Source organism: Nipponia nippon, unplaced genomic scaffold, assembly GCF_047370975.1.
Source record: "Nipponia nippon isolate SJK-2023a ecotype South Korea unplaced genomic scaffold, ASM4737097v1 scaffold_6, whole genome shotgun sequence".
In the NCBI taxonomy this organism is placed as follows: domain Eukaryota; kingdom Metazoa; phylum Chordata; class Aves; order Pelecaniformes; family Threskiornithidae; genus Nipponia; species Nipponia nippon.
This window is the reverse complement of record NW_028262380.1, coordinates 49,305,671-49,333,496: the sequence shown is the minus strand read 5'-3', so window position 1 is coordinate 49,333,496 and position 27,826 is coordinate 49,305,671. Positions and strand designations below refer to the sequence as shown.

The 27,826-nt window shown below is 40.5% G+C and overlaps 1 protein-coding gene across 2 annotated transcripts in view; it reads right to left on the bottom strand.

Annotated features, from left to right (window-relative positions):
* Nucleotides 1-1,955: 1,955 nt before the first annotated feature.
* Nucleotides 1,956-27,826, bottom strand: part of FBXW7 (F-box and WD repeat domain containing 7) — a 189,661-nt gene continuing 163,790 nt past the window's right edge. For both annotated transcript variants that reach the window (XM_087737227.1, XM_087737228.1), the window contains 8 exons: nucleotides 22,392-22,526; nucleotides 17,833-17,956; nucleotides 15,810-15,946; nucleotides 14,048-14,161; nucleotides 10,874-11,055; nucleotides 9,565-9,790; nucleotides 5,012-5,222; nucleotides 1,956-4,001 (listed from right to left, as the gene is read on the bottom strand). In XM_087737227.1, coding sequence (XP_087593353.1) covers nucleotides 3,733-4,001; nucleotides 5,012-5,222; nucleotides 9,565-9,790; nucleotides 10,874-11,055; nucleotides 14,048-14,161; nucleotides 15,810-15,946; nucleotides 17,833-17,956; nucleotides 22,392-22,526 — 1,398 coding nt within the window. In that variant the 3' untranslated portion in view covers nucleotides 1,956-3,732. The remainder of the gene's footprint in view (nucleotides 4,002-5,011; nucleotides 5,223-9,564; nucleotides 9,791-10,873; nucleotides 11,056-14,047; nucleotides 14,162-15,809; nucleotides 15,947-17,832; nucleotides 17,957-22,391; nucleotides 22,527-27,826) is intronic.

Genomic DNA, 27,826 nt, shown 5'->3' with positions numbered 1-27,826 from the left:
ACGTGCTGCCAAACTGAAGACTTCATACGAAGTGAACTATGTTACGGTGAGTGCGTCAACATAAAGGGGGTAAGGAGATGGTGAAGAAAAACTGCTCTACCAGTTTCTTACATGACGTGTTTACTACAGGCCCATTTTTGAAATGCTGTCACTTAAATAAATGAACAAATTTCTGCTTCTTGAGCTATGTTGTTCAGGTGTCTCGCAAGCAACATCAGCTCTTAGAAACCTAAACAGACTTTTCGCAAAATAGAAGGCTTTAGAGTGCTAACACAATTAACTTTATAAAGTTGTTTTCTTGAAGGGGAAAAGCCTTTTTAAAAAGGGATTTTTAAGGACCATGTTGGTTTTTGTATTTAATGTGACTTCGCAGCCAATATTTATTTTTTTTTTTTTTTACCTGAATCTGCGATGATGGAAGCTATGAATGTGGTTTCCTTAACGTGTTCAAGTTATTTTGCATTATTTTGAACATAAGATAATGTTGGAACTGCACTATCAACCAGAAAACTTTTGAATTCTGGTTGAGCACGTTTTGCTTCTGGTCATATTGGCGTACTTAAACACAGCTTGAACCGATTTGGATTTGTCTTCCTCTTCTGTCATTTCACTCCCCTGCCCGGATTTATATTCCTGCCCTCCAGCGCAATGTTACTCAGAAATCTCTCATTCTCCTGCACCGTCAGGCCAGCGCCTTTGCTCTTTGAAAACATGTTGTTGCAATTTCGACACATCATGGAAGAAAATGACATAATCTTAAAAGCTATTGCTCTGTTCCCTGCATTAAATATTCATATTTTTACCCCTTGATTTCCATCCCCTCTCACAAGTAGTTCAGCCCAGACTGACGTACCTTCTGTCGTCGGTGGGCTGAGAGTCCTGGCCTGCCGTCTCAGCAGAACGACGTGAAGTCCTGGCAATCTTTCCCTGGCATTTTAGGAGAGGATTAGCTCTTTAATTGTTCTTACATAAATGCCGAGGCGATCAGAGCTTTTCCATGTCAGTGCTTGCTGCAATTTTTTTCCCCTTAAACACCAACTCAATGAACAGATTTTTTACAATTTGTAGCTGCTCAGTCATTTTGTATGGCTTTTTAATCTCTAGAGGCCAGATGGAAGCGTGATCCTTCAGCATTGCTTGTTTTGCATAATGTAGGGATTGGAACTACATTTGAACAGCACATAGTCATAGATGTATAAGTATATAAATATTTTTTCTTTTCCATCCATGTATTTTCTCTTCTAATGTTTTGGTTTGGTTTTCTTTAATGACAGTTTTCTACAGGGAAGACTGTCACGCACAAATAAATGCTATGCCCTGACAGAAGAGTCTTACGCAGAAGAAAACAATGATTTTGGTCAAGGAGATCTGAGAGAGAAGCTGACGCTCCAGTGGCGTTTCTGAGACAGCCGATGACTTACCTTGGTTTCAGGGCACTGATAAAACTGCTGTTGGACTGATCTGGAATGATGGTGGGTGGTTTGGTTTTTTTTTTTCCTCCCTTCTTCAGAAGCTTTATTTCAAGCTCTCCTACAATCCTAACTTTGATTTTAGTTGTATTTATGGATTTACTCTCTGCTGTCAGACTGCAATCAATTGATTGAAATCCATAAATAATAACCATCAAGTTTCAATTTAAGATGCAGTAACAAGATGCTATCGGAAGAAGTTTTACATACTTGAGCAGCTTTTTATAGCTAACTCCCTCCAGAGCCAAATCCTGACACGTTCCTAGCGAGAGGAAGCTAACGGCTTTCCCGCATGTTTGTCGAAGCCCGTGTGACAAATCCTATACGGACACTTGCGCACCTGTTTGTGGAAGGCTTACATAAAAAGTCCTGCGACGTATTTTAGCATCTAGCAGTAAGCTGAGCAACTTGACCTGCTTTACCCTTTGTAGGATATGTGATATTAAATTAACAAGAAGAAATAGGGGGAAAAAAAAAAAGACATGCTAACATGAAAAAACACATTTTATTGCACTTAAGTTATAAGAAAATAAAATTTCTAAGTGAATCAAACCATAGACACAATCCCTTTAAAGGTTGTTTTCCTCCATCATGTCAGGTTGTTACATAACTAAAATTAACCAACTGGAATCTGATTGTTTTAAATCAGACTATAAATAAAACAAAAACAAAAAAAAAGGAGGAAAAAAGATCGCCTAGGATACAGTGTTAAACCACTTTCACAGTTCAGCTTGAGTTGTGGCTCTTGGAGAATGAGGCAAACCATTTGACTCTTTCGTTTCTCATTTTGTTTGCATGTGACATCTTTACAAAAACGTAAGTTTTTGCTCTGTCAGTTCCTCCCAGCAATAACTGTAACAGTTGTTTTTTTTTCTCAAATACTGTAAAACACTAAGACTGACCAGCAACTTTATTTTCATTTTTGTATTTTATAATATTTTTTAAAAATTTTGTCAGTTTTTTTAATGTATGTTCATTCCATTCACCACAGCCCTCACAAAGAAAAATTTCCCCACAGAACAGGCTGCAATAGCTTTGTTCTAAGGAATGTGTTTTAATTTTTGCCCAGAAAAAAGAAAATAAGCTTTGCACACACACTCAATTCTTTATTTGCAGGCAAACTTCACTCTTAATTGTCTGAAACTCTTCCACTCTCAGCCTCTTAGAGGCACAGTTGGCTCAAGTTTCAGTGGCAAAAAGTCTTTTTCTGTAACCAAACTAGAGCAAATTTGGAATTCAGTCTGGGACTAAAACGTCACAGCAGAAAAAAAAAAATAAAAAAAAATAATTTGCTTTTCTTTCTTTCATTTAGCAGCATAAATAAGTTTGGCCACTGGGAATACAGTACAGGGGTGGGACAACAATCCCGTAATTGAAGACCTACTTCTAGCACCAGCGTTGCGAATTAAATCCATCAGAGGACTCAAAACCCAGGACAACTTGCCACCTCAGAGCAACTTATGCGTTGAAGAGTGTAGATGGAAGCAACAGTAAATAGATTAAACAGAGGCTAATACTGTGATTGACATTGGCAATGGTTGGCAAAAAAAAGAGGAATAAAAGAAAAAAAAGAAAAAGCTCCGATAAAACTGTACAAAACAATTCACAGTAATATTTTAGCTTTTCCACACCAGGAATGGACTCTTTGTTTTTGTTTGTTGTTTGGTTTTTTTTTTTTTTTTCATTGCAGATGCTCTCTAGTTTTTGAAAGTCAACCAGTGACTGCTCGTAGAGGTTGGAAGGGACGGCTGGAGGTTGTCCGCTCCAACCCCCGGCTCGGAGCGGGGCTAAGGGAGAGCGCGTTGCTCGGAGGGGCTGCCGGGGCCCAGGGGTGCTCGAGCAGGCTCACCTGTGCAGCTTCTTTCAAGATCTTTGTGGTAAAATAACCTGTTAACAAGAACTGTAACAATTTTTTTTTTTCACCTCCAAATTGCTCAAGGAGCAGCTGGAGGAAAGTAAAGAAATAATTGCACCTGGTTTCATTTTGAAAGCCATATTTTTGCAAAGCTGCCCCGGTCAAAAATGTAGCCTTTTTATGTGACGAGACAGTAAATGCCTCTCTTGTCAGTTATAGTTTGTCATCTTTGTCTTCTCCTTCGTAGTCTGTAGGTCTTTAGGATCTGTTGCCCCAAGCCAACATCCTGCACCACCAAGGACAAGGGATTTTTTTTCCTTTTTCTTTTTTTTCTTTTTTCTTTTTTTTTCAGGGGGAGGGAAAGGAGAACATCGTCTACACGTTTGGACAAATTCATCTTTCTGCCCTTCACTTCATATCCACGTCAAAGTCCAACACCAGCAGCTTTGTTTCCTCAGTCCCGTTGCGGCTCCCAACCGCACACACTAGCTTTGTGTTAGAAGCTCTGATCCGCCACACGACGCCTCCGCTTCCCCCGCTCTCCAATGTGACTAGATTTCGGATAAATTCACCCGTTTTCAAGTCCCAAAGTTTTACAGTCCCATCATCTGAGCTGGTAATTACAAAGTTCTTGTTGAACTGTAAACAGGTCACAGCACTCTGATGCTTGTTGGGACCTGTAAAGGTAAACCAAAGCATTTTCATTTGTAATTAGAAAGCAATGTCAGACAGCGCTGCATCTAAAATAAATACCTAGCTATTTGCATGCAGCTTTTTCTACCTAAATGTGTTAACTCCGTTTTGGGGCATTAAAAGGTACAGAAGCCTTGCTGCGCTTTCAAAAAGTGAATGCAGATACAGAAAAAATCCCCCCGTATTTCCTTCTTTGTTACAGTGGTCTCGTTTTGTTGCGCACGAACAGCAGGGCTAGTGTGCACTTGGACATTCATGAAAATGAACTTCACCATCCAGAATGAGGTAACTGCTGAAAGCGTTTGTCTCCAAGTCCCTTTGAAGTGTTATTATGAGATTACTCTATCAGTAAATATTGACAGTTATATATTGACATATAAATATATACTGTTAAAACAGCAAAGTTTGCTTTACAGTGAAATTTAATTTTCTGCTCCAGCCCGCGATGCTGCATATGATATAAGACCTTTTTTTGTGGGGGGAAACAAAACAACGTGTTCGTGTGCATGATGCCTGAGTGGCAACTGTCAGAAGGGAAACGGAAATCTTTCTTCTTACTGAAATAAAGAAAACATCTTCCACTCATTTCTCTCAATTTATTGCAACAGATAGTGTACTTTGTCTCCCGATCCAATTAATCAGTAAGGCTTTGAAACATCCAAGTGACCCCTAAATAAATACGTTGACGGACTGTTTTGAGATGTCATTTCCTACATATTTCTGTGGCTTATTAGGCTAATATACCCGTAGCAAATTGCTATCAGTCCAGACCATCTGCCTTTCATAACAGGCAAGTGATTTGAATAGATTAGATTAAATACATTTTGTTCTTCTAATTCAGAGAAAGATCATACAGCTGTCATCGGAAAAATACTTAAGTTGTAAGTGGTCCATGCTTGTTTCTTCATATGTAATTTTAAAAGTTTTTTATATAGAATCTGCAATGTAGATTACTGCAGGCAGCTTGATTTACGTGAAGGTAGTTTAAGCTCACCTTGCAATGTCTGTAAACATTGTCCTGTTTTAATGTCCCAGATTTTGACTGTAGAATCGGCATTCCCAGACACGAGTATATTGTCCTTGAGTTCCATTCCACTTGTGAGAGACTGGTGGCCTGTTAGCGTGTGAATGCAGTTGCCTGTCTCCACATCCCAAACTCGGATGGAAGTGTCAAGAGATCCACTCACCACATGGATACCATCAAACTACAAGAAAGGTAAATCTATTACAAACAATTACATTAGGATCTTGCAGTGCTCTGTACGGAGAAGGCTATTAAGCATTTAATTCACTAAATGCAACATTAGATACTATATATATTCGGAAGCTGCATAACAAAATAATAATTCAGTCTAAGTAGAGATGGTCACATTTGATGTCAGAGCAGGTGATTCACCGTCAGTGCAATTTCATGTTGTAGACTTGGTCTGCAGGGTTCAAGGAGAAAGACTCTTGAACCGCTGGTCTTTTAAATGTAACACAACTCTTAAACACAACAGAATCCTGACTGTACTGCAGTGTGCAATAGTAAGAGAACGTTCTTTTCCTAATAAAGACGTTGACAAGCCAAACCTGCTTTTCACAAGTCAGAGGGGCTTGCAGCTGGAGAAGGGTAACAACAGTAATCCAGAGTCATCTACACAGAAGCCAAAACATAGGAAAATGGAAGGGATGTAATTGAAAAATGCTGGGTTTAGCCATTTTATAATCATAATTGTGTGCAGTGAGGAACTTTAACTTCCTAGTTATTGTTGGGAAAGGTATACAGGCTAACCCAGATGTCCAAATTCTTGGATTTTCTCGTCTTCATATAAAATAAAAATATGTAGATGATGAACATGGAGAGAAATCAGCTAAGAGATGAGACACTTTTGACCAGAAGGACTGAACTTGTAGAGATTATAAAGGTAGAAAATAACTTGAGAGAGAGTGACAACGACATAAGAGTCCAGAATTCTCAAAAAAGAGCAGTGGAATAAAACCAGTGGGCTTCAAGGAGGAATACTTCAATAAATTGAGACTTCCTTCCCATGAGGTTTTTATATATCTGTTCTCTGAGGGGAAGAAGAGTTCAGGAGAGTTGGCACTTTCTTAAAGACGCAAACTATCCTTGTGTGAAGGAAAGATAGGAAGTGTAGTAAATTACCAAGACCCACTTGGCTAAAGCACAAGGAATTGTACAAAAAAGTAGAAACTACATCAATGGGCGTGTTTAAAAGAGCACACTGGGACAAAATCAGAAAGGCAGGGCACAAAACAAGATAAAAGTAGCAAGAGCTGTTAAGGATGATAAAACACTATGCTGTAAAAAAAAAAAAAAAAAAACCAAAAAAAACCCCTAAAACCAAAAACCAACCCCCCCCCCCCCAAAACCAAACCCAAAAAACCCCCACAAACAAGAGGAAGGCCAAAATAAAAAAGCTCATTTATGCTCAGTGGGAAGGAAACACCAAGTGAGGCCAGCTATTTAACTTTTTTTTGGTTCAGCCCTCAGCCATCTGAGTGTGGGCTCACGGCACGAACACCACTGACAACCGAGTACAAGCTTTTGCTAGAATGGGGAAAAAAACCCACATAAGGCAAGTTGTTTTAAGACAATCTCTGAGACATCTGCTGCTATCTTTCAGAACCCATGGAAGACAGACAAGTTTTCAGATGGCAAATACAATTCCTTTCTTTATTGGAGGAGATGATGATGGGAGATGGGGAATTATGGATCGGTCAGCCTAAGGTTAGTTTCCAGAAAGAACTAACAAATAATCAAGCTGGTTGCAAGCCCTTAGCAATGCGGTAAGTAGCAGCAAGCAGATTTGTGGGAAAGTGATCTTAACCAATATGAGGTTTTTTTTTTTCTGTGACAGAGTAAAAAGCCGTGTGAAACAGCAGATGTCTTGGTTGTATTTTCACAAAGAGGGAGGCAAATTTGACACAGGGATACTGTCCCATTCAGAACTTTGTTCACAGCATGGTTATAGGTATCAGAAAGAGTTGGGGGGGGGGGGGGGGGGTCTGGCATGTAGTATTTTCACGAGGATTTGGGTGACATTTGAAATGGTGGAACTGACCCAAAGCAAAGAGTGTAAAAGTCAAGAGAAAACTGTGAAGATCTGAGCTTGGCAGGGAATGAATGAAGGTACAGCTGCAGCCCGGGAGAACGGAGGCTGGGCAGGAGTCTTTGTTGCAGCTAGGGCAATCCCACACGACTCGTCCACGTGGACGGACTGGTATCTACTAATGGTGAAGAAAGAGCCCAGTTAAGGGAACTCAACTATCTGAGACCGCTGCTTTTTATGAAACCTTCAGAAAGCTAACATCATAGATCTCTATAATCAAACATGGTTGGGCGTGGCACCTAGGTTCCACAGAACGTAGATAGCGACTGGCACGTACAGACTGCTTATCTACTGGATACGTGGCATTGCTAATATACTAAATATTGCTAATATACTAAATATACTAAAAACCCCCACTCTGCTATCTGAAATAGGGGTACGCTATATAAGGCATGTAAAGTAACTTCTCGCTTCTAGTAAGCATTGACAGACTTTGACTGGAATTTTGCATCCCGGTTTGGGCACCCTGCTTTCAAAAGAGGATGAGAACTAATTTGAGTTCAGATAAAGGACAAGGAGTGCTACGTAGCCCAGCAGACTTGTTGGGTGGAAACACTACAGAACATTTTTCTTTCCTAAACAGAACTAAACCCGACTGATGTCACAAATTTTGAGTTCTTTCCCCCTTTCCCGCAAATTTAATTGTATTCCGTGTACATAGGGTATTCAGAAAGAGAGGGCTGGCCGTCAAGAAAAACTTTACTCTGATATTGCTACAGTCAAACAGACAACCGTTTGGATCTGTGGTTGAGCTGTTACCCACGAGCCCTGAGAATCCATGGATTACTTCAAAGGCAGCGAACAAGAGTAAGAAACACAACGTGGTCAGTAGTCTTGAAATGCTGCATAAGGATCTCTGGGAAATGTTAGGGGGTCTACAAATGGGGAAATACTGAGGTATCACAGAACCTGCCATGGAGCGGGGATGGGGAGGATGGGCTGGTTATTCCGTCTGAATATTCTATTTATGGGAATTCTGCCATCTGGGGCTATTCCAGGCCAAGGGCAGGAGCTCACCATGTAATTTTGAAGAATCTTTCTGTCTGTAAGCACCTGTAGCCTCCTGCCTCCCAGAAATTTGTTTTGGAATACCAGGTTCCATTTACAGGGTGTAAATAGTATCGGTGTGTAATATAAGCCCATTGTTTGATCCTTTATTACTACAGTATCAGAGCAAGACACGAATATTCATAGGCCAAACCAAGAGCCACTGGTGAAGCTAAGGCAGAATAACATAGACTGTTCCCAAACTGCCCGAGATGAAATACAACCTTCAGAATATAGTTGAGAGATAGGTAGGTAGTACAGCATTTTTAACTTGTTTGCTGCTTGTCTAGAGAATCCTTCGCAGCATATGAATGTAAGAGAAGAGCTGGAGATTTTTGATAAGTTTTACTACATATTTTGGGAAAGGAAACCAATTAGGTATTTTGTTCATATTTAGTCTATTATGGCGAGAGACCTTATGATGAAAGCGTTTATGAAAAACGTCTCTAGCACTGAGCTTCGCTTTCTGAGCCACAAACCAGAGCAGTTACATGCTGAATGCAACTTCCCGATTTTGAACCGTCTTTGTTCATTTCTTTTTCAAGTCCTGCCAGATTGTGGTCAGAACAGGCACAAGCATGAAATTAATTTCTTTCGCCGTTCAATGCCTGGAAGTGATGCTTTGACTCTCTGAATGAACAAGATGATCTTTTGGGTTGGTAAAGGTAAGAAGAGCCTCCATGAGGTCTATGTACGTCTTTGCCAGCACAGCTCTGATGAGCAGCGGGGTGACTGGGAGGCAGCAGAGCGGTACCATAATAACCTGCACCTACAAGAACATGTCTCTGTTGACAAAGCCTCACAGTTGTAGATCTGGCCTCTACTCAGAGAAGAGGAAGTAGAAAGCTGGAGATTTACATCAGGGCATTAAAATTTTAGGTTCAGCCTCACTGTGAATTACAGTTTGGAACTGGACGATGGGACTACAAAATACAGATAAACGGTTCTGCATAATTCAGAACGTTAATCCAGTGGGGTTTTTAGCGCATTTTCAATTACTATATCATCTGATTTATTTAAAGTAGTAACATTGGAATTTCTTTGGGGAAACCAAAGCCATAGTTCCAAAATACATGCAAGATTTCAAAAAAAACCCCAACCAAACAACCCAATAATCCAGAAAACTACTTAACTTGCTGGTATAGGGATTTGGGCTTTATTGTACTGGGTGCTATAAAAAACCAAGCTCCTCTAAAAAAATCTCAGTCTCTAAATTAAGACAACATGTAACCAGTGTAACAAAATGAAAGAGGGGAAATATCACAGGTGCCTCCATATTCTTGTGGGCTGTATAATTTTGGAGTAGGTACCCACAATAAACAAGGTGAAATAAACTGAGTTTAAATGTTACTTAAGGGAAGTAAAGCAGCAGATGAAAATCACATACCTGTAACGAGTAGACTCTGTTAGTATGCCCTTGCAGCGTGTGCAGACAGGTCTCCGTCTCCGGATCCCACACTTTGACCATAAAATCATATGCACCACTTACAACCCTTCTGCCATCATATTGAACGCACCGAACTGCAGCGACATGGCCCATCAGAACGTGTAAACACTGGCCCGTCTCTATGTCCCAAACTCTCAGAGTAGCATCTCGAGAACCACTGACCACTCTGGAGGAACAAGAAAACCCCTCCTGTACTTAGCATTGGACATAAAAGTATTAAAACAATTAGACTTGGGTATAAATCAGTTATGAGTTTTAATTTGGGATATTAGATAGATAGCATTAGTCCACTAGCCACCAAAGATCTGGTTTGGCGTGACGTTTTATTAGGGTCGCAAATGACTTGAGTGTTTTTCTTCTTTGCTCTACTCATCTCCTCAGGATCTGTCTATCTGGTACAATTAGCAATCAGTATTTAAAAAGGCACTTCATTCCTGAACAGCAAAACGATACCGTGAGAAACAACAGGGACTGTTGTATCTACCTATGAAAGATTAGGAATATGCTGAGCTCAAGCCAGTGCTATGGGCATTCTGTTTTAATGACCGAGTTAACTAATTATAACAATTAAACGAAGAATATCTTTAGAAGTTTTACTTTTAGTAAAGTAACAACAGTTATTCTGCTTGATTTTTTTCAGTTTATACTTCTAAAAGCTTCTTTGGGCAAAAACAGAAATGAGAAGGAACTAATATTAATGGCATTGATAAAGAAAAACCTCATCGTTCTTCAAAAAAGAAGTGGTGCAACCAACAGGCACGCTGTCCAGCTCCATGCCACAGCCAAGCAGAAGAGCTTTGCCAATGTTCATTGAATCAAGACATGGTTTACTATTGCAGAAATTATGATATAATCAGTTAAAATTTTAATAAAATACTGCAGTGATGATACTTAAAAAGTCATTCTGTAAAATGAGTAAAATTTTATAGGATTGACAAAAGGGAGAAATTATTCAGAGTGTGGGAGACTGGATCACAGCGTAACAAAGAATTAGTTTTGAAATAATGTAGAATGTGACTTTATAAAGGACATGACTCAATTTTCTGTTCTTTAATTAGTCCTCTTATGCTTTTGCTGCTGTTAATCATCTCCTCCCTTGTGTTGATTTATGTAGTTTAGTGTGAATGCTTCGCCTGGTTTGTATTTCACTCGGTGTTGGATGAGGTACCCAAGTCTAACAGGCATTTTCTGTGAACACACATGTATACTACAAGCCAAACTGTGGCTGGAGCTTTGGACAAAGCCTTACCTTTTCTCATGGAGATGCATGCAACGCACGGTGGAGGTGTGTCCGTACAAGGTGTGTATGCATTCTCCGGTCTCAGCGTTCCAGACTTTCAACGTTCGGTCTGTAGAGCCACTGATGATGATATTGTCCCTCATCTGTGATGACCAGACTCCGCCTGTGTGCCCAACCAGGGTTCTCAAACACTGAAAAGAAATATTTTGCTTACTTACCCTTTTGACAGAGCTGAATGGAAACTTAAGAGAAAGTAATCTTTGAGGTAACAGTAGTCTCTCATAGCAAGAGCCAGAAGACTGCTTTGTGATTGAACTACAAAATCCCACCTTTTAGAAAATACTCTCATCAAATTTCTCCCTCCATTGTCGGTACCTCAGCTATAAGGAATTTTCCCTATAATTTTCCTCTTGATAAACTAAATTGTCTTTCCAAATTTCTCCACACCGGGCATGTTTTGCAGCCTTGAATCATTTTCCTGGCTTTTTTCAGTCACTGCAGGTTTTCCAATAGCTTTTTGAAGCCTAAGTGTGTTAGAACTGGAGAGAGCATTCACTTAGCAGTTTTACCACCAATCTATAAACCATATACTCTTATTTTTCGGTTTGTTTATCCAAGAAACATCACGTTCTGTAAACCGCAGCTACAGCATCTATCCTGCAAAATCACGTTTCAAACCTTTTTCAGACTGTAGTGTTGCCCAGGAGAGAATCCCACGCTACATAAGCACAGCCTACCTTCTTTGATCCCAAATGCATGGCATGATTTCTCACCACGTAGAGACAGTCTTTGCTCACACCTACTTCTGCAAAACCTCCGTCGCTCTGGAACAATGACTTGTCTCTGTCTCTCAGCCTGTATTCCTTACAATTAACGACTATATATGCTTCCTCACCAGGCAGCAATAAGTGCTAATTAGCACAGGCAAGAAGAGATCCTTGCAAGACCCCTCTAGAAAGATACTCCTTGAAGACTCTGCTGCGTTTACATTAACAACACGATCTCTATAATTACCCACTTTCTAACCCATTTAAATATGTGCCATGTTGATTGTTGCATTGCTCTATTTTCTTCAGCCGTGTCATGGGGATACAGCCTTGCGGTGCACATAGCCGTCTATTTCTGCACTATTATTTTTATCAGTCAAACCTGTAACTGCACGGGAAAAGAGGTCGCGACAGTTGGATGATCTCTTTTTCTGTAATCTAATGCTAAGTGGCATTAATTGCCGTGGCCTTCCTTTAACTGTTAGTTGACTCCTCTTGACGTAGTCCAGTATTTTTTATCTGAGATAATGTATCCTAAATACCCAGTCTTTCAGTTTACTCCATTTAAATACTGACACATTTTAGCTTTCTGGCCATCTTTCGGATCTTCTCCTTGTGCTCCTACCTTTTGAAAAAACGCCAATATTTAACATCCTTGTGAGTTTCTGCTGAAATGAAGTGTTCTGTTACCGCTGCATGCTCTATTTCCATCACATGAATTCTCTCCCAAAATAAATATTTTTTCTGCATCAGTGATAGTATACTAATTTCTGTTGTTAATATCCTGTTCTTTCTAACATCCTTGAAAATGCCTTGCTTTTTTGCTCTACATAGATTTCCTGTTCTTTAACAGTTTTTACCAGTCTTCTGCAATTCCTGGCTCCTAACTTAATTCACTGCTATCAAATCCATTTTTTTTTAGTTCATAGCTGTTATTCACTTTTACACTTTCCCTCCCCCCCCTTTTTTTTTTAATTTCAAGTGATTTGCTCATATTTTAAGAAATCATCCTTCTAAAGCAGTAAGAACACAGAATCCTTATTTTGGGCTTTACATCTGTCAAAGGAATTATTTAGTCATGTTCATTTGCACAAACCAACCTTTAGGGGTTTTTTATTTTATTAATTCTTCAGCATCAGTAAGCATGAGGGCTGATACAGCACTCTTCCATCTTTCATATACAATTTCTGGCTGTCTTGAAGGTTTGCGGTAAATAGTCACACTAGGATTTGTAATTACTTTCAAAAAATTACCAAACAGGAATAGTTAAGTCACACTACTATGATCAATTTTATATATTTAAAGGAACATTTTGCTTTTGAGAGGGTGGTATGTACAAAGGAAGTATTAGTCACTTGAGTTTAGGCTTCCCTTTTCAATTAAAAAATGCAAATTTCAATATGGGTTCCTTCATTAGACAGTTTGTTGTAGGGAAGCCAACAGAGGCAGGGTGAGGCTGCCTGTTGCTTTTAATTTTATTTTTCCCCCCCGCGGTATTTACAGTCCCGTCAAGGATTTGCTAGGCATGCAAAGACAAATGCTTAATACATTCTGCTTCAACGTTATGAAGTGGCTACCCTTTCACATCTTAAACATGTTCTCCCCAACAGCTGTCCTGTTGTTCACGTAACTGTATCATTAAAACAAAGCTAAGTACACGCAATACTGGTCTAGAAGGAAAAAGTACTGTTTCCCTGAGGCCTTTTCCGTATCCTTGGAGCACGGTCAGCCAGGCACCTTAAAACAAAAAATCTGTGTGCTGAGTAGCTGTGCTGTTCTCACATGAGTGAAATGTTCAGTGCTGTCTTTTTGATTGCACATATTGTTTTGCTTCTCTAAGCCAAAATTAAATTATTGAAGCTTATTAAATTCATGCCTGAGCTGGATCTAATTTAATAGGAAATATTTAAACCTAAAACAAGTTACTTTTTTTTTCTTTGGTGCCTCAGCAATGTAGTAGCTTAGAAAGAAAAACAAACTCTGTATTTGAAATCAGAGCCAGTAAAATGAACACCCCATTTCAACAACTTGAAAACAACAGAAAGAACACTAGAAGGCAAGCGAGACAGGGAGATCCAGAGGGGTAAAAGCAGGCTAAATTAAGCTTTAAGGAAGATAAAGTAACATCTGTGTCCAAATTCTTTAGAATCCATGTCACAAACGGCTCCACAAGAATAGCAGAATTGCCAAGAGAACAAGGATATATGCCAATGGTAACATGAGCAGCATTGCAATTTCACATCAAGGTGACTTTTTTGAACTAGAATAGTTTCTGTGCAGGAAAAGATGACCCGAATGGTTACCCGTACTTTTTCCGATTCTTGCACCAGATGCCACCAAAGACCACGTTTTTTGACGTACCGGTGCTCTACCTGTAGCTCCTTCCCTACGGGATTCAGCCAAGTAAGCGACTCACCTTGCCTGTAACCGCGGACCACACTTTGAGTGTGTTGTCATCGGAGCCGCTCACGATCCGGTTCCCGCAGAACTGAAGGCACGTGATCACGTGGTCATCGTGGCCTTTGAGCACCTGACGATAACGAACATAAAAACGTACAGTCACAATTTAACGCAGGAGATTAGAGAGAAGCAGGAGAAACAAAGTGCTCTTCTGATTCATAAATTATAAAACGCTAGAGTTGCTTCAGTAATAATGAGGCCCCTTAATCCCGTGTGTCAAGTCTAATTTACCGCCAGCTGGGACCAGAGAAGGTATTTTCCTGCTTCCATGGAGTGATGCTGCATTGCTTAGCAAGCACGCTACAGTTATTGTAAGCCTCCTAAAAGTACCAGGAAAAATCACTAATACAGGTAGGCTGCATTAGTAACTGGACGCTGCTCAATCCTCTGCAGTTATTCCATCTCTGTTTTTTTACTTGAGTTACTTCTTTTACCTTTTAAGAGTCGTTTCAATCTTGAACAAAAAGGAAGGGGTTGTATTATTTGCTGCATATTTGTATTTCGGTGCTCAAGGCTGACTGTATCTATTTTTTTTTCCTTACCAGCTGAGCATGGTAATCCATTAAATGCCAGGCAGCACCAAAGTAAAAAACTAGAAAACCGTTAACTCAATTAAATACAAACAAAAGCGATAATTTCATGTGCTGGAAACGCGGATTGGAACGTGGCTTTATACAGGTGGGATTTTCAATGCTTTATTTGGGGAAAACTGCAATTCAGTATATTTTACTACAATACATCAAAAAATTCCTTATCAGAATACACAGGAGGAGGAGTTTTTTATTTAAGATATCGGAACACTTTTCAAGATGTTCATCGCAATGAAATGGGCATTTGGATAATGCCTGAGGCTGTAATTTTAATAATAATTCCAAGATAACTTGATGTGGCGTATCCAGGCAAGAAATACAGCGCCGCTGCCAGAGATATGTACGTAAGTCACGGCCAAATAAACAGCAGGATATAGCCAGAGTTTTTCCACGGGAATTTTTTTGTTCTTATTTTTATTATTTTGTTGGACAGTAATCAAGAAAACAGGCAAATTGCCTTAAAACCTTACAAAGCCATGAATATCAGTTTTCTTCATGTTTCTGACTGCGTGTTCAACACCAGGTTTGATTAGACAGTTGCTATTTTATTTTAAAAAAGGTTTGAAGTATTGCTTCATATCTTCATATTGGAAAAGGTGTAATGGTAACATATCAATATCATTAAAGGATTTTAATATTTTAAAAAAAACAAAAAAAATCTTAGCACAGAATGAAGTTATTGTCTTGTATAAAAATAAAGCATGAAATGATGACTGAATAGTTGTGGAATATTTTTATGTTGTGACACGGCCCAGCTCTACAAATGCATACATATATATTTACATATATTATATATGTGTGTGTATGTTTAATTTTAAATATAAGTATTTCCAATCAAGTTTCTGAGATTATCTGTCTCAGACTGGCCTATCTATAGGAATTCATAGAATTGTACAGAAATTTTTAAAACAGCAGTGAAAGAATTCTGCTGCATGAAGAATCACATTTTGATTTGCTAATATGGTGCTCACAAATTATTTTAAAGCCAGGCTAAGCCAAAATACATTTTTTTTCCTGTAACAATACATTTGTGCATGGATAGTCTGGCTTGTCTGAAGAAAAGAAAAAAAACCCTATGAGTTGATCCTGCTTTGTTCGTGGCACCATGGACATAGCTCAGAGACTTACCTTAGGCGATTTCAGTTCTCCCCGCCGCCAGTTGGTATCAATCCTGTGTTGTCTAATGTAGGCGCTTTTCCACGGACTGTGTATAAAGCCTGGTTTTATTACTTTCCTCCTCTTGATATGTAACGGTTCATCAATCCCTAAAATGAATTTAAAAAAAAAAAAGGGGGGGGGGGGGGGGGGGGGGGGGATGGGGCCCCCCCAAATAAAACACCTTCTCTCCCTCCCAAACCTTTCCAGTGACCTCTGACATTAAACGCTGCATTGACGTTAACAACCTCCCGCGTGCCAATATGTGCATTAGGCGTCGGTGACGCCGCCCTGCTCCCCAGCTCTTTATACTACATCCTTCCTTGTCGTTTAAGCGTAATCGTTACCGTAATCATGGCTGAAAATCCTCTAGTTCATCATTCCTTGCTGGCAACCTACTCGCTTGTTCCGAATCCCCCTTCCTGCGGCATATTGCCTTGTTCAAATGGGTATCGTCCAACAAACTCCATAACCACTCGTACGTTCATTTTGGAGCCCTTCGAAAAGCACACCTTTCTGTCTGCAGTCCTCCTCTCTGGTCACCCATCTTCATGACCTTTAAGTTCACCGTGACTCTTGATATTAGTGAGCTTTTAATTCTTTTCTTGATTCGAAAGGCTGCGTGCCTTTGGCGTTGTCCTCTCCTGGCTGGAATTTAAGTATAGCTATGCCCTTTCTGAATGGACACTGAAGCGGATGGGCTTTGCTTTAGCCTTCCTACTACAGATATATCTTTTTTTTTTCTTTTTTTACAATTCCCTCGCCCATCTTTCTTTTCGATGCAGCTCCTCTCTCCACCACATCGCGTTACTAGCAAGAGTCTTGTCTCTTGCCAGTACGTGGATTTCACTCTTCTGCTTTTAGCCCTGGTGTCTCTTATCTACAAGTCTTAAATTAACTGCTCCTTCATATTACTGAGCGCCTCACTAAGGCTAAGCAGTCTACGATACTGCTCTGTTTGTCTGTGCTCTCATGCCTGGCCATATTTATTTTTACTTCTAAGCTCACAAGTGTAGGCTCATTCCCCTCTCAACCTCCTCCTTTTTTCTCATTCTGTCCTCTTAATGCATTTTCACTGAAATTTGTAAGAGGCGCAGCTTTAGAGAAGATTTAAGAGGTTAGACACCTGGTTTCCACTGCAAAAGAAAACTGATTTCGGTGCCTTTACAAATAGCCAGCTACATTCGCGTTGGCATGTTTTTTTTAAAGTCTTTGCATCGGCGTCTTGCAAGTCCTTGTCTCCATACTCGGAGGCAGCCTGGACAGGTCCCCGCGCCTGCCCGTGCCCGGGAGGGTTCCCGCTCTGAGATCACATGCATGTGCTCTGCCCCCCAGAGCCGACTCCTTGTTCATATAACTCTCCTTAAAAATAAAAACTTACATTCTTCCTGTGCTCAAATATGTGGCTACCTTCCTGGGAGCCTTTGTTTGCCCATTCATATTACTGCTGAACCGCTGTATCTTCTCCATGTGGCAGGAGCAGGTGCTATCCATGCGGCTTACGGATTGCGTGTCCCTCTCTAAGCGACCAAGTTAGCGCCTTCTCCCCTACCACGTGCCCTTTCTCTGTTAATTGCCCTACAAATGACGTGAAATTACAGCACCCCTTCTACCTGACCACTGAAACGGTTTTTCCTCCCTGTTATTTACAAACTGCAAGACTATACTCCTATCATTTTTACATCTCGGCTCTTATTTGCTTTGGTTGCATTTTGAATAAAAATAATCCTTAAAAAGCGAAACTGATTTTATTTGAAAAACATAGACCTAGTACACTTTATAAATAGGATGTCCGACCTTAACTCTAGTTTCGTTTCTAGTATTCCATGGGTTATTTCTGCTTCTTACTTTCAACAGAGCTACATACCACGTAGCTCAAAGCATCACTAGCAGTAAATTTAAAGTCACCCAAATTGCCTTCATGAAACTTTAAGCTTATTATGTAAATGAACAGCGATGCTTTGACCATTACATCCATCTTTTTGCTCAGCCTTACCCTCCTCTTTGCATTTCTCTCTCCAGAGAAGATTATCTTCAGCCAGAATTCTCCAGTAACGGCATGTCTGGGCTGCCTGCAGAAGGTCCCTGGGTTCCAGGAATGACAGCACGTACAGTGCCAGCTGTAAAAAAGGAAAAGAAAGTGTACTCTCCACATTGCTTTCCAAAGGAAAAGTGAAGTAACTCCAAGTATTATCACACATCAGGGGCTGAAATACAGAAAATTGAAACAATAAATTATTAAACAATCTCAGAAACTTAACAGAGCTACAGTTTACTCCAGTGGGCACATGAAAGTACAGCAATCATCTTAAGTATCTAAATCCATACACATCACATCAGAAATGATTTTTATATTTACAAGAGAGTAGATGTCAGCTGGAATCACCGTTATCTTTTTTAAAATGTAATCCCCATTACTCTAAACCACTAACAAACGGAATTATTACTAAAATAATTCTGTGTACGTTATTTTAGCTAACATGTACACCAGAAGTTATTTTGAGAGTTTAACTGGAAAATACAACGCTCACCCTGTGAGCAAATGGGAAAGTATGTCGTGGCGAGTAACGTCACTCAAGAAGCCTGACTCCAGACAACGTCAGTGCTGCGGGCGCTTGAGCTCCACAGCCCTCTGCAGCTGCAGGGAGTGCAGCGTACCTATCGCTCATTTTCTCATTAGAATGCAAACACCTTCCTAAGCGGTGTTACGGACTGGGATGCAGGAGGACCGAAATACCTAACTTCGATACTGTACACAGCACGTTACCAAAAACATACGGGAAATCCCAATAAGCACCAGAAGATAAACAGAAGACGAACTTTTCCATGTGACAAAATTAAAGGTTGTTGGGAGAATGCAGACCTCAGCTGACTGAGCTAAGCTATGTAATGACCACAATAAAATCCCCAAATCTCCACAAGTATCTTCGGATGTATTGAAGTCTTAAGCAGGGCCAGAGACATCTAAAACAATCCAAAGTACAGGGACAGCTATCCTTAAGGGTACAATGACCAAGTACACCTTTTTCTACTTGAAGCAACGACGCATCTCCCCAGTCATGGAAAATACAAGAGGCAGGAAAGTCCCTTCCACAGCTAAAAACTCCGCAGAAAGAACAGTATTGACAAAAAGTGATGCAGAAGACTACTTGCATGCTGAAACGGTGAGGTCTTTGTCAGTAACCAATAGGATGCCAAAGTTGTCAGGGAAATCAGATCATCCACTTTTACTATGGCTTCACCTATCTTTTTGTGATCAGGATTTTTTGTTCAGTTTTTAGCTGGAGTTATGATGTATATAAACAGAACCTGCCCTTCAAAGCAGCACAGACTGAAATTCAGTAAGGAAGTCATAACCGTAGGCTGTTGACCTCAGCAGATCCTTGGCCTTCCTCTGTGAGAAACGTTTACTTTCAGTAATCTAGAGCAGCCAGTGACCGCGCAGGAAATAAAAATCCAGTGCGCCAGAGCTGTTTGCATTTTGGCTGCACACACACCTTGTTTGCAAGTCATCACCTGCTGCTCACGTTGAGCACGTAGGACTCCGCGTTTGAGGGACCTGCGTCTTAAGTTATGCATTAGATCCCGTCTGCGCCCCGGGCCATAAGGCTGAGGAATCTTCCATCTGGCCCTACTCGGGGAGTCAGCATTTAGGATCTGGTATCATATATTACACGAGCGACTACTGTACCCGTCTTTTTAGACTTTCTGTCCTAATTCCTGGTATGTAAAATTATTTAAGAAGTGCTGTTTCCTAACACACGTCAAGTAGTCCCGCATGCAGCAAGACTGAAACATGAAAGAGATCCTTTCCATTTCTGCTGGATGTTCCTTAACTGACAGCAGAGTTTGTTTAAATATGACTTGTCCTAGCTATACAGATAGGACGCTTGCTAAGATGGTGTTAATTAAAACCTGCGAGCCAACTGATTCTAAAACAGGTTACATATGGGTGACATTTATTTTAGACTATATTTATCTAAATAGTCATCAAGGGTCAACACAGCCCACAGTTGACTTTAAGATTAGCAGTGCATAAAAGATGACGTCCCTTTGTCTCGGCTCATGGATCTAGTTATAAGGAGACTTCAGGTAGCAAAGATCTGACCTTTGACTCAACTGTGACTACGCTCCGCTGCAGTGTTAATAATACCCGATAATAAGCAGTCTCTTGCCTTCTTCTTCACTCACACACACGGCACCAACAAAACTTCTTTGGCTGATTTCAGCAAAACTCCTAATCAGTTGTTTTCTAGACCTGGTTTTCACAAACAAGTAATTTCAATAATTATTTCTCAAGTCTCAGCAAGAAAACAGGAGTATTCGTTTCAGATTAATTGTTTGACTGCATGTTTCCTCAGGAGGAAAGCAAACATTTTCTTGGTTATTCAGCTATTAAGTTACTGTTTTTGCAATTGCTGAAAACGTTTTTGAAGAAAAGCCCTCCTGTCCCAGTCATCTTCTTGTTCTGGTCAGGTAATAAAATCACGGCATTACATCCCACAGCACTGGAGATAACTACAGATGTTAATGGGGAGCGACAACTCAGGAGAGCGTGTTTTCACGGGACGCTGGCTTTGACAGGGAAGCCTGCTCACAGAGCTGCTGACCCTAACAACTCACTCGTGCCCCCACAGCTCAGTTCGTCACCCCCCACTGCAGCCAGCGCAAGCAGCTGGGGACAGCATCACGTCGGAGAGCTGGGTGAAGAAGGAGCTTCAAAAAGGAAAGGAGGTGGTGGAGTTAGCTCCGTGGGTTTTTTCGTTTAACTCGGTTACTTTTGGTGACAGTGACTGGGGGTTAGGAAGCTAAAATTATTCAAAGCCAGCTTCACTGGTGAAGTCAGCCTTTCATGAAGCTAAGTGCTCGACAACATTCTGGTTTCAAGAGGCAAGAACAAACACTAAAAATAAATTAAACAAATTAAACACAAGTAGCTTACAATGGAGTCAAGAAATATAAATGACAAAGGAAGTTTTACAGCTAAATAGCGTATCTTTTCTGTGAAGACACTGCTAAAACAGAAATAACAACACAATCATTAGTTACAGCGTAACTAGATCCCTGGTTGTACTTGAATTAGTTTTGCCACTAAATCATACAAAGACAACTGACTTTTGAGTTACTGTTATCAGTTCTGTATTAAATTTCCAGATTTAATGGATGCAGAAGTGGCAAAGTATTTTCTGTCTTCTTAAAAGATAAAGTCTTGCTGCCTTCCCCCGCCTCCGAACTAAGGCTGCTTCGGGCAGCTTCTCTAGAAACACAGCAACCACACAGAGGCCTTACGAAACTCTTCTCCTCCCGCAGCGTCCTTCCCAGTCAGGAGGAAGGCTGCCACAGGAATGCTGCTGTAAATAGTCCGCTCGTGTCACGCGTGCTAAGTTAATACTTGGTCCATAAACTGCTTCCAACCCTTACCAATGCTAACCAGCAAGGGAAGGCTGCGACACTTCCCGACTCATGAAGCTATGACAATATGTAAGAGGAAAGAAGGGTCTTGCACATCTAAGTCTTCAGAAACAGGACAGACACCAGAAAAAACATCAAGAAACAGAGATACAGAACAGTCTTCAGGTAATAAGACCATGCTAAACACAGCAACCAAATACTAGCACCAGAATATGTTTTAAGAACTTGCTTTGTAATGTATTAGTAACTGAAGGCTTAGGAAGACTTCGGCCCTCCTGAAAATTTTCACGTGGAAAACCCAACATGCCGTAGATCTGGCAAAAGAAAAGAGACTTCCTCCCCACTCCAAGTAACAAAACAGTTTTCAAGTCCCTAAAATCAATCAAGGTCAGAAGTACCATTTCTAAATGAACTACAATAGTCCATTGAATAATTGCAGCAAACTGGGTTTCTAATCTTTTGTATCCACCCTCATGTTCTAGTTGTGAGGACATCAAGGATTACTCTTCTGTGGACAGCATTTAGTTACACAGGCTGAAATCTAAATCTTAGTTTCTCTTTAACCTGACTCAACATGATCTGATTCGCAGTAAAGGGTTTACTGTAAGAGATCTGCTTAATCAGGGTTTGGCTTTAGCCTTAGTGAGAAGGGCTCTTCTGGGTTTACTTTTGGGTTTTTTGGTAGAGATTTTAGGGCTCAGTTTGTTTAAAATAAATTCAAAGACAATATGTACCAAAACCCCACCACTTAAGCATTAAAAAATAATGCTTATACTTACAGAATAATGTGCAGAAAGGTCTTGCATCCAGAGGAAATGTTTGTGTGTGCGTGCCCTCACAGAATTAGCTCTCAATAAAAAAGCACAATCAGCCCAATTAAGATACAGAGATATTGTTAAAGCTACTGGGATTTTGTTTAAAGGAGTTATCCGTATTTCCAGGTATCTACATGCCTATCAAGAGATAAATGTACGTTAATCTGAAATTGCAGTCACCATGTTATGGCAGCGTACCAAACCGCGGACCTCGAAGATCAGCTTACATCACTACGCTGGCAAAACGGAATGCCGTAATTCGCAGGCAAGTTTGTAAAAGGTGGCAGCCGCTGCGCTGCACAGCCCGGTAGCGACCTGTACGTCTCACCTCTTTGGGGAGCAAGGAAATGAAGTCTCTTTGAAACTGGGGCTCTATCACTTGCATCATGTGTTTTACTTGTGTTGGTTCACAACTATCAATCAGTTCATCTAAAGCAAGCAATTTCTCTGGTCCACTCCAGCTCTGCAAGAAAAAAAAGAGAAACAGAAGCTTAGTTTAATACACTGGTTTGGTTTATATTAGTTAAGTGCCATTGCTTTGCCAATAAGGCAAGTTACGTTTCCTTGTCGAGCTATATACAAAGGCATACAAAGAGCATATAAGAAGCCAGCAAGAGAAATGCTCATGTTAATTACACAAAAATGAGAAGTTAATCAACACAAAATATTGAAAATTACTACATTGATTCATAAGCTAAGAAAGGATTTGTTATGCACACACATACAGATTAGCAATTAAATAGATAATAATATTTAATAATAATAATTAAATGCATTAAGCTTCTTTAGAAGTTCATGAAATCTACACACACGTTACTGACAGTGAAGGGGTTGCAACACAAGGCGCTCCCTCTCCATCTTTCTCTGTTGTGCTTCAAGTGAAATGATGACTTTTAACCTTTATGTTTCATCTGGTAGACCAAAAACTTTGCGTGAAACGAGAAGCAAGGAAAGAAAAACTTTTCCTAGAAGTACATCAGCTTACTGCCTGCTTATTACTACGGCATGTCCCTAAGTGACAAGGCTGTAATTTCAGAATCCTGGCTATAAACCAACGTATACTTTGTAAGTATCAATTTACACTTGAATAAACAGGGAATTTTCATTGGTAATTTTCTTACTTCACATTTTTACTAATGGGCACCATAAAATTTGAAGATTTTAATAAGGCACTCATCTGAGAGCACAGCAGATTAGCAGCATCGTTTGTAGAAAAAAATAACTGAATATACTGCACATCTGAAAAGCATGTCTTAAACTCATCTGTGCTCATCAAAGAGTTTTGATTCGTTATGTGAAAACAATTCAAAGAAAAAAATAATTTCTACAGGAAAAAACAACAGCCACTGCTAGCTGATTTAGCAACAGAAAAAGAGCATGAATAAAGCCTTCGAGAGGAGAGAAAATGAGACATCACAGTTTTTGAGTAGTTTCACATTCATATTCTTGAATGTCTTCTAGAGTGACATTTACAAGTCAATTAGCACATACAAATGATATTACAGTTATGGTAAGAGGCTAACTGAAATAAAAAAAAAAAAGGCAAGACACCTTACAATTAAGATTTCTGTATTAATCTGCCATGTATCTCAGGACCTTTATTACTCATGCTCCAGATTTCTGTTCCCTGGATTTGATTCTGACAATTAACTCCTGTCTCCGCAACACAACAGTGTTTGTATAGTGTGAAGTTTCTGCGGAACAATGAGGCAAGTGAAGGAGAAGGTGGAATTTTTGAAAGCGAACACAAAGCAGATGAATACCCAGCTTTACTTGACATAGAAAGATCATCATGTTGCATCATTTCTCCCCCATTAAAACATCAAAATACCTAGAATGTCAAGAAAAGTGTCATTTACCCACACGATGACCCCCCTGACTTTCAGGTGGCCCCGTGCCATCAGGGCAGCGCAAGCAGCTTCGCGCTGCCTTCGTTACGGAGCGAGCGCCTGCCGGGACGGTTGTGAGAACGCAGGCGGTGCGCAGCAGCTGGTTCACCCCGGTGACACGCTCCTGCCCTACAGCAAACGCGGGGCAGATACGGGACAGCCTACCCTAACAGAGGAGGGGAAGGACGTTCCTGTCACCTGAGCCCTCCCACACACTGCTGGCAACTGGTACGATGGTCTAAGGTGGCAAGAAAATATTCTCCATCTGTGTATGTACGCAGTTTGCCACCATATGAGATGAGGGTTTCCATGTCTCTGATCCCATGCCTCAGAATATTAAGAAGAAACAAGAATGTCTCAGCATCAATTGCAGCAGTGTTGTTATAAAGAGCTTTTATTATAAATTTCTTTCAACAGAAACATTTGCATCACAGAGCGGTTCCCCATAAATCACGCACTGAAGAACTGTTTATCTCACCAACTTTCCAACTGCTGTTTGTTTCATTAACCCAGAGCTTAGCCGGTGTTAGGTACAAACGTTTGCAATCTTTAATCTCATCTGTCAGCTGTGTTTGAATTTAGGAGAATTAAAAAAAGGGAAAGTAATACCTGTACTACTTCCTTATAATATAAATTTCCAAGGTCAGTCTACCCTTAATTTATAAGCAGCTACATTTATTACATTAGAACAACTCAACCTGAAGAGCATTGCTTTTTGCTGTGGCAAACACTGCTAGCAGTTATGAACGTGCTACTGATTAGTGATTTCACTGTACGCTATCTTCATCTGTAACTCTCTTCCGCGTAGACACTCCATTTCTGGTTTTAAAGTACAATACAGATCTGAACAGAAAAGGGAAAAGAGTCAAGAATGGGCGAGAGATGCTAATGAATAAAAGCAGCACCCTCTTTCATCTGCCCATTCATCATTGGGGGATGGCTACGGGCACCTTCCTAAGGCTCTCTTCAAGCAATCAGCTGCTACAAAATGCTTTCTCTAGGACGCTGTCCCCTTAGTCTTTCACTTAAGCAAACAAACCCCCAGCTACAGTCAGTAAGGGGTCTCTGAGGGAAACGCCTGGCATGGAGAACTGGGATGAAGCCTTGCCAGATGAACACAACTGTTTGCGCTAACGAAGGCAAGACTAGTAAATTACTGTTTCTGGGCCCCACAGCTTGATCCGTTTGCAAAAAAACGGCACGTAGCACATTGAGCGGGAAGGGTAAGAAATAAGTTTGTGGCTTTGATGAGAAACAAGAGTAAACAAATGTCGCAAAAAGAGAAAAAAACGAAGTAAATGTGTGCCAAAGAGTCTGCAAAGTTTCAAACACTCTAGATGACCAGAGACTTCTGAGACACGTGGTGTAGTGACCAGATACCTTGGATTTCTACCAGGTGATTCCCTTTCAAATTGAAGATCCTTGTAAAGAACATACTTTACCTTAAAATGCATTTGTTTGATTGGTTTTCCTCGTCTTCAAAACATAAGTTCAATTTTAATGTAAAATTAAAATGAAGCTTTTATTACGGGCAGGGATTCCCCTAGAAAAGGTAACTCCAGGATTCATTCGCATACCCCTTGGAAAGCCAGCAGGGACTGCCGATACCGCTCCTGGAATGACCTGAGATTCCTGAAGGAACAGCCCCCCTCTTCCCCCCCCCCCCCCCCGTTTCCTCAGGGAGGTGCCGATTTGTCAGCCCAGGCCTTCGGGCGGGTTCATACCACCTCCTCATCCAGTAACGCAGCTGCTGCAACCACGGCACTACCTCCCCAAAATCCATCCCTTCTTTTTCCGCTTTGCTATTCCGTTTAGAAGTCTTTCCTTTCTTTTGCATGCATGCAAAACAGCTTTGTAATCAGTATAAACGACATCTTTGCTGCTTCTACAACTTCTACAACTTCCCCCTCCCCCCTCCTGTCTGCCCTGCCCCCCAGCCTTTGGTCACCTTCTGTTTCTGCACCTCTGCTCTTCCACGATCTACGCTTTTCTATCACGCAGCTCTCATCTGCTAGCTCCGATTTGTACAATTGCGTTTGTAGCAATTACATCCTTTTTCTATTACAGGTATATTTAGGACACTTATTTTAAAGGGTGTAATTTCAGGGTGCTGTTCCCCGTTACTGAGTTGTGTTAATGGCGGTCTGTCATCCCAGAGACCTGCAGGAAGGGCTCTTCTGGAGCCTGCTTTTGTCTGACTCTTGGATTGGTAACCAAGAACCCTGCCATCCTCCACCTCAAAGGTATCTCAGTCTGGATAAAAATAGCACGTAAGTACCATCCACTGAAAGAAACACCGTCTACATCAGCAAGCAGTTTGTCACAACAGGAGGGGTTCGGGAGCAGCTGGTGCTGAAGGCCCCACATTAACCCATCTCAAAGACCTCGTCTGGTCCCTTGGGCTGAACATCTGCCCCACACGTGGCGGGAACCTGTCTAGAGGAGCAGCGACTGGTCCAGACCCTTACCTCCCCGCTATGGGTCGGACAATGTAGACTTTCTTCTGCAAGGAGTCTGGTTTGTATGTATCAAAACTGCCCTGAGACCCAGACCAAAGGGAGACAGGCAGGGACGATCAGGAGATCTGCTTTAAGTCTGCACTATTCCTCTGAAACAAACTGATAACGGTGACATAGCCAAAAGGGGTATGGCGCCGTAGTACAGCTCTCTCCCATTCTGCGCACAGGGGTTGTACCGAAACCCCAAACCCTTGACCTAGGCCCCCCACAAGACAGAGAGCAGAAAATGCTGCAATGCTGGTTATGATACAATCTCTACCGCCTGCTCCATGGAAGAGGTGGACTACTCAGTCGCACATTTATGCATTCATGAGCGTCTTTGGAAGAATAAGAAATGAAGAATGGTAAGTAATTTGAATTTAGGTGGCTTAGCCAACTATTTATGTAAAAGCAAGGAACAGTGCTCTTGCCAGCCAGAAATGGCAAAAGCATTTTGCACACTATCTAAACTGCTGAGAAAAAAAATGCTTCCAATTTTAGGTAAAATAATAGCATTCACTAGTTACCCAAAGTGGCTGCCTATACTTACTGCGTATGGAACAACTTTTCAACATCAATATTCCAAGAAAATGCAAATTTTTTATCACATTACTTAAATAAAACCCAACACTGTAAGTATGTGAAGTAGGAAGAATGAAGAGAGAAAGAGGGAACTTAATAATTTTTAAAGCAGTACCATCTCTGACTGAACTTAGCATGCAGCTGATTTTTTTTTTTCCCTTATGGCAAGCAATGTGGTGACTTAAAAAATATATCCTGCTTCAATAAAATAAAATTTCTTGTAAAAGAAAAAAATCTTGTAAAGATACACTTGGGCACTGAGTTTTAAAAATCTTATAGTGGATATTAAAAAGACCTGAAGCCAAGAGCCACTGCAAAACAGAAAAAATAAATAGGCCTTTAAGAAATTAAATGGTTTGAACCTATTAAAATGTTTTTCTATTTTTCTTTCCAGACTACCATTTCATTGAAATCAATATACATCTTCATTTTTGAAGGGAAAGTGCAACTGCACTTCCAAATGTTTCTCCTTTCTGCATTAGTTTTTTGTCACTTTCAAAATAAAAGGCTTAGATCAACTATAGAACATAACAGCAGCAAACACATATAAAAAATAAATTTAAAAAGCCCTTCAAGGCCATCTTAAAAGTTTTCTTAATATTTGAAGAGTGGTCTTGCTTTTTAATTTGAAAAGATAACATAGGAGAATGACTGAAGGCCAACGTACAGGTGAGAGACCTCAAAATAACCGAGTATCACTTGTTAGTGCTAGCTTCCATGCCCAAGGACAGTTCTACCTTGCAACAGTACCTACATCCAGCTAACATGCCCCTGGAAATTTAAAATTAAATGGA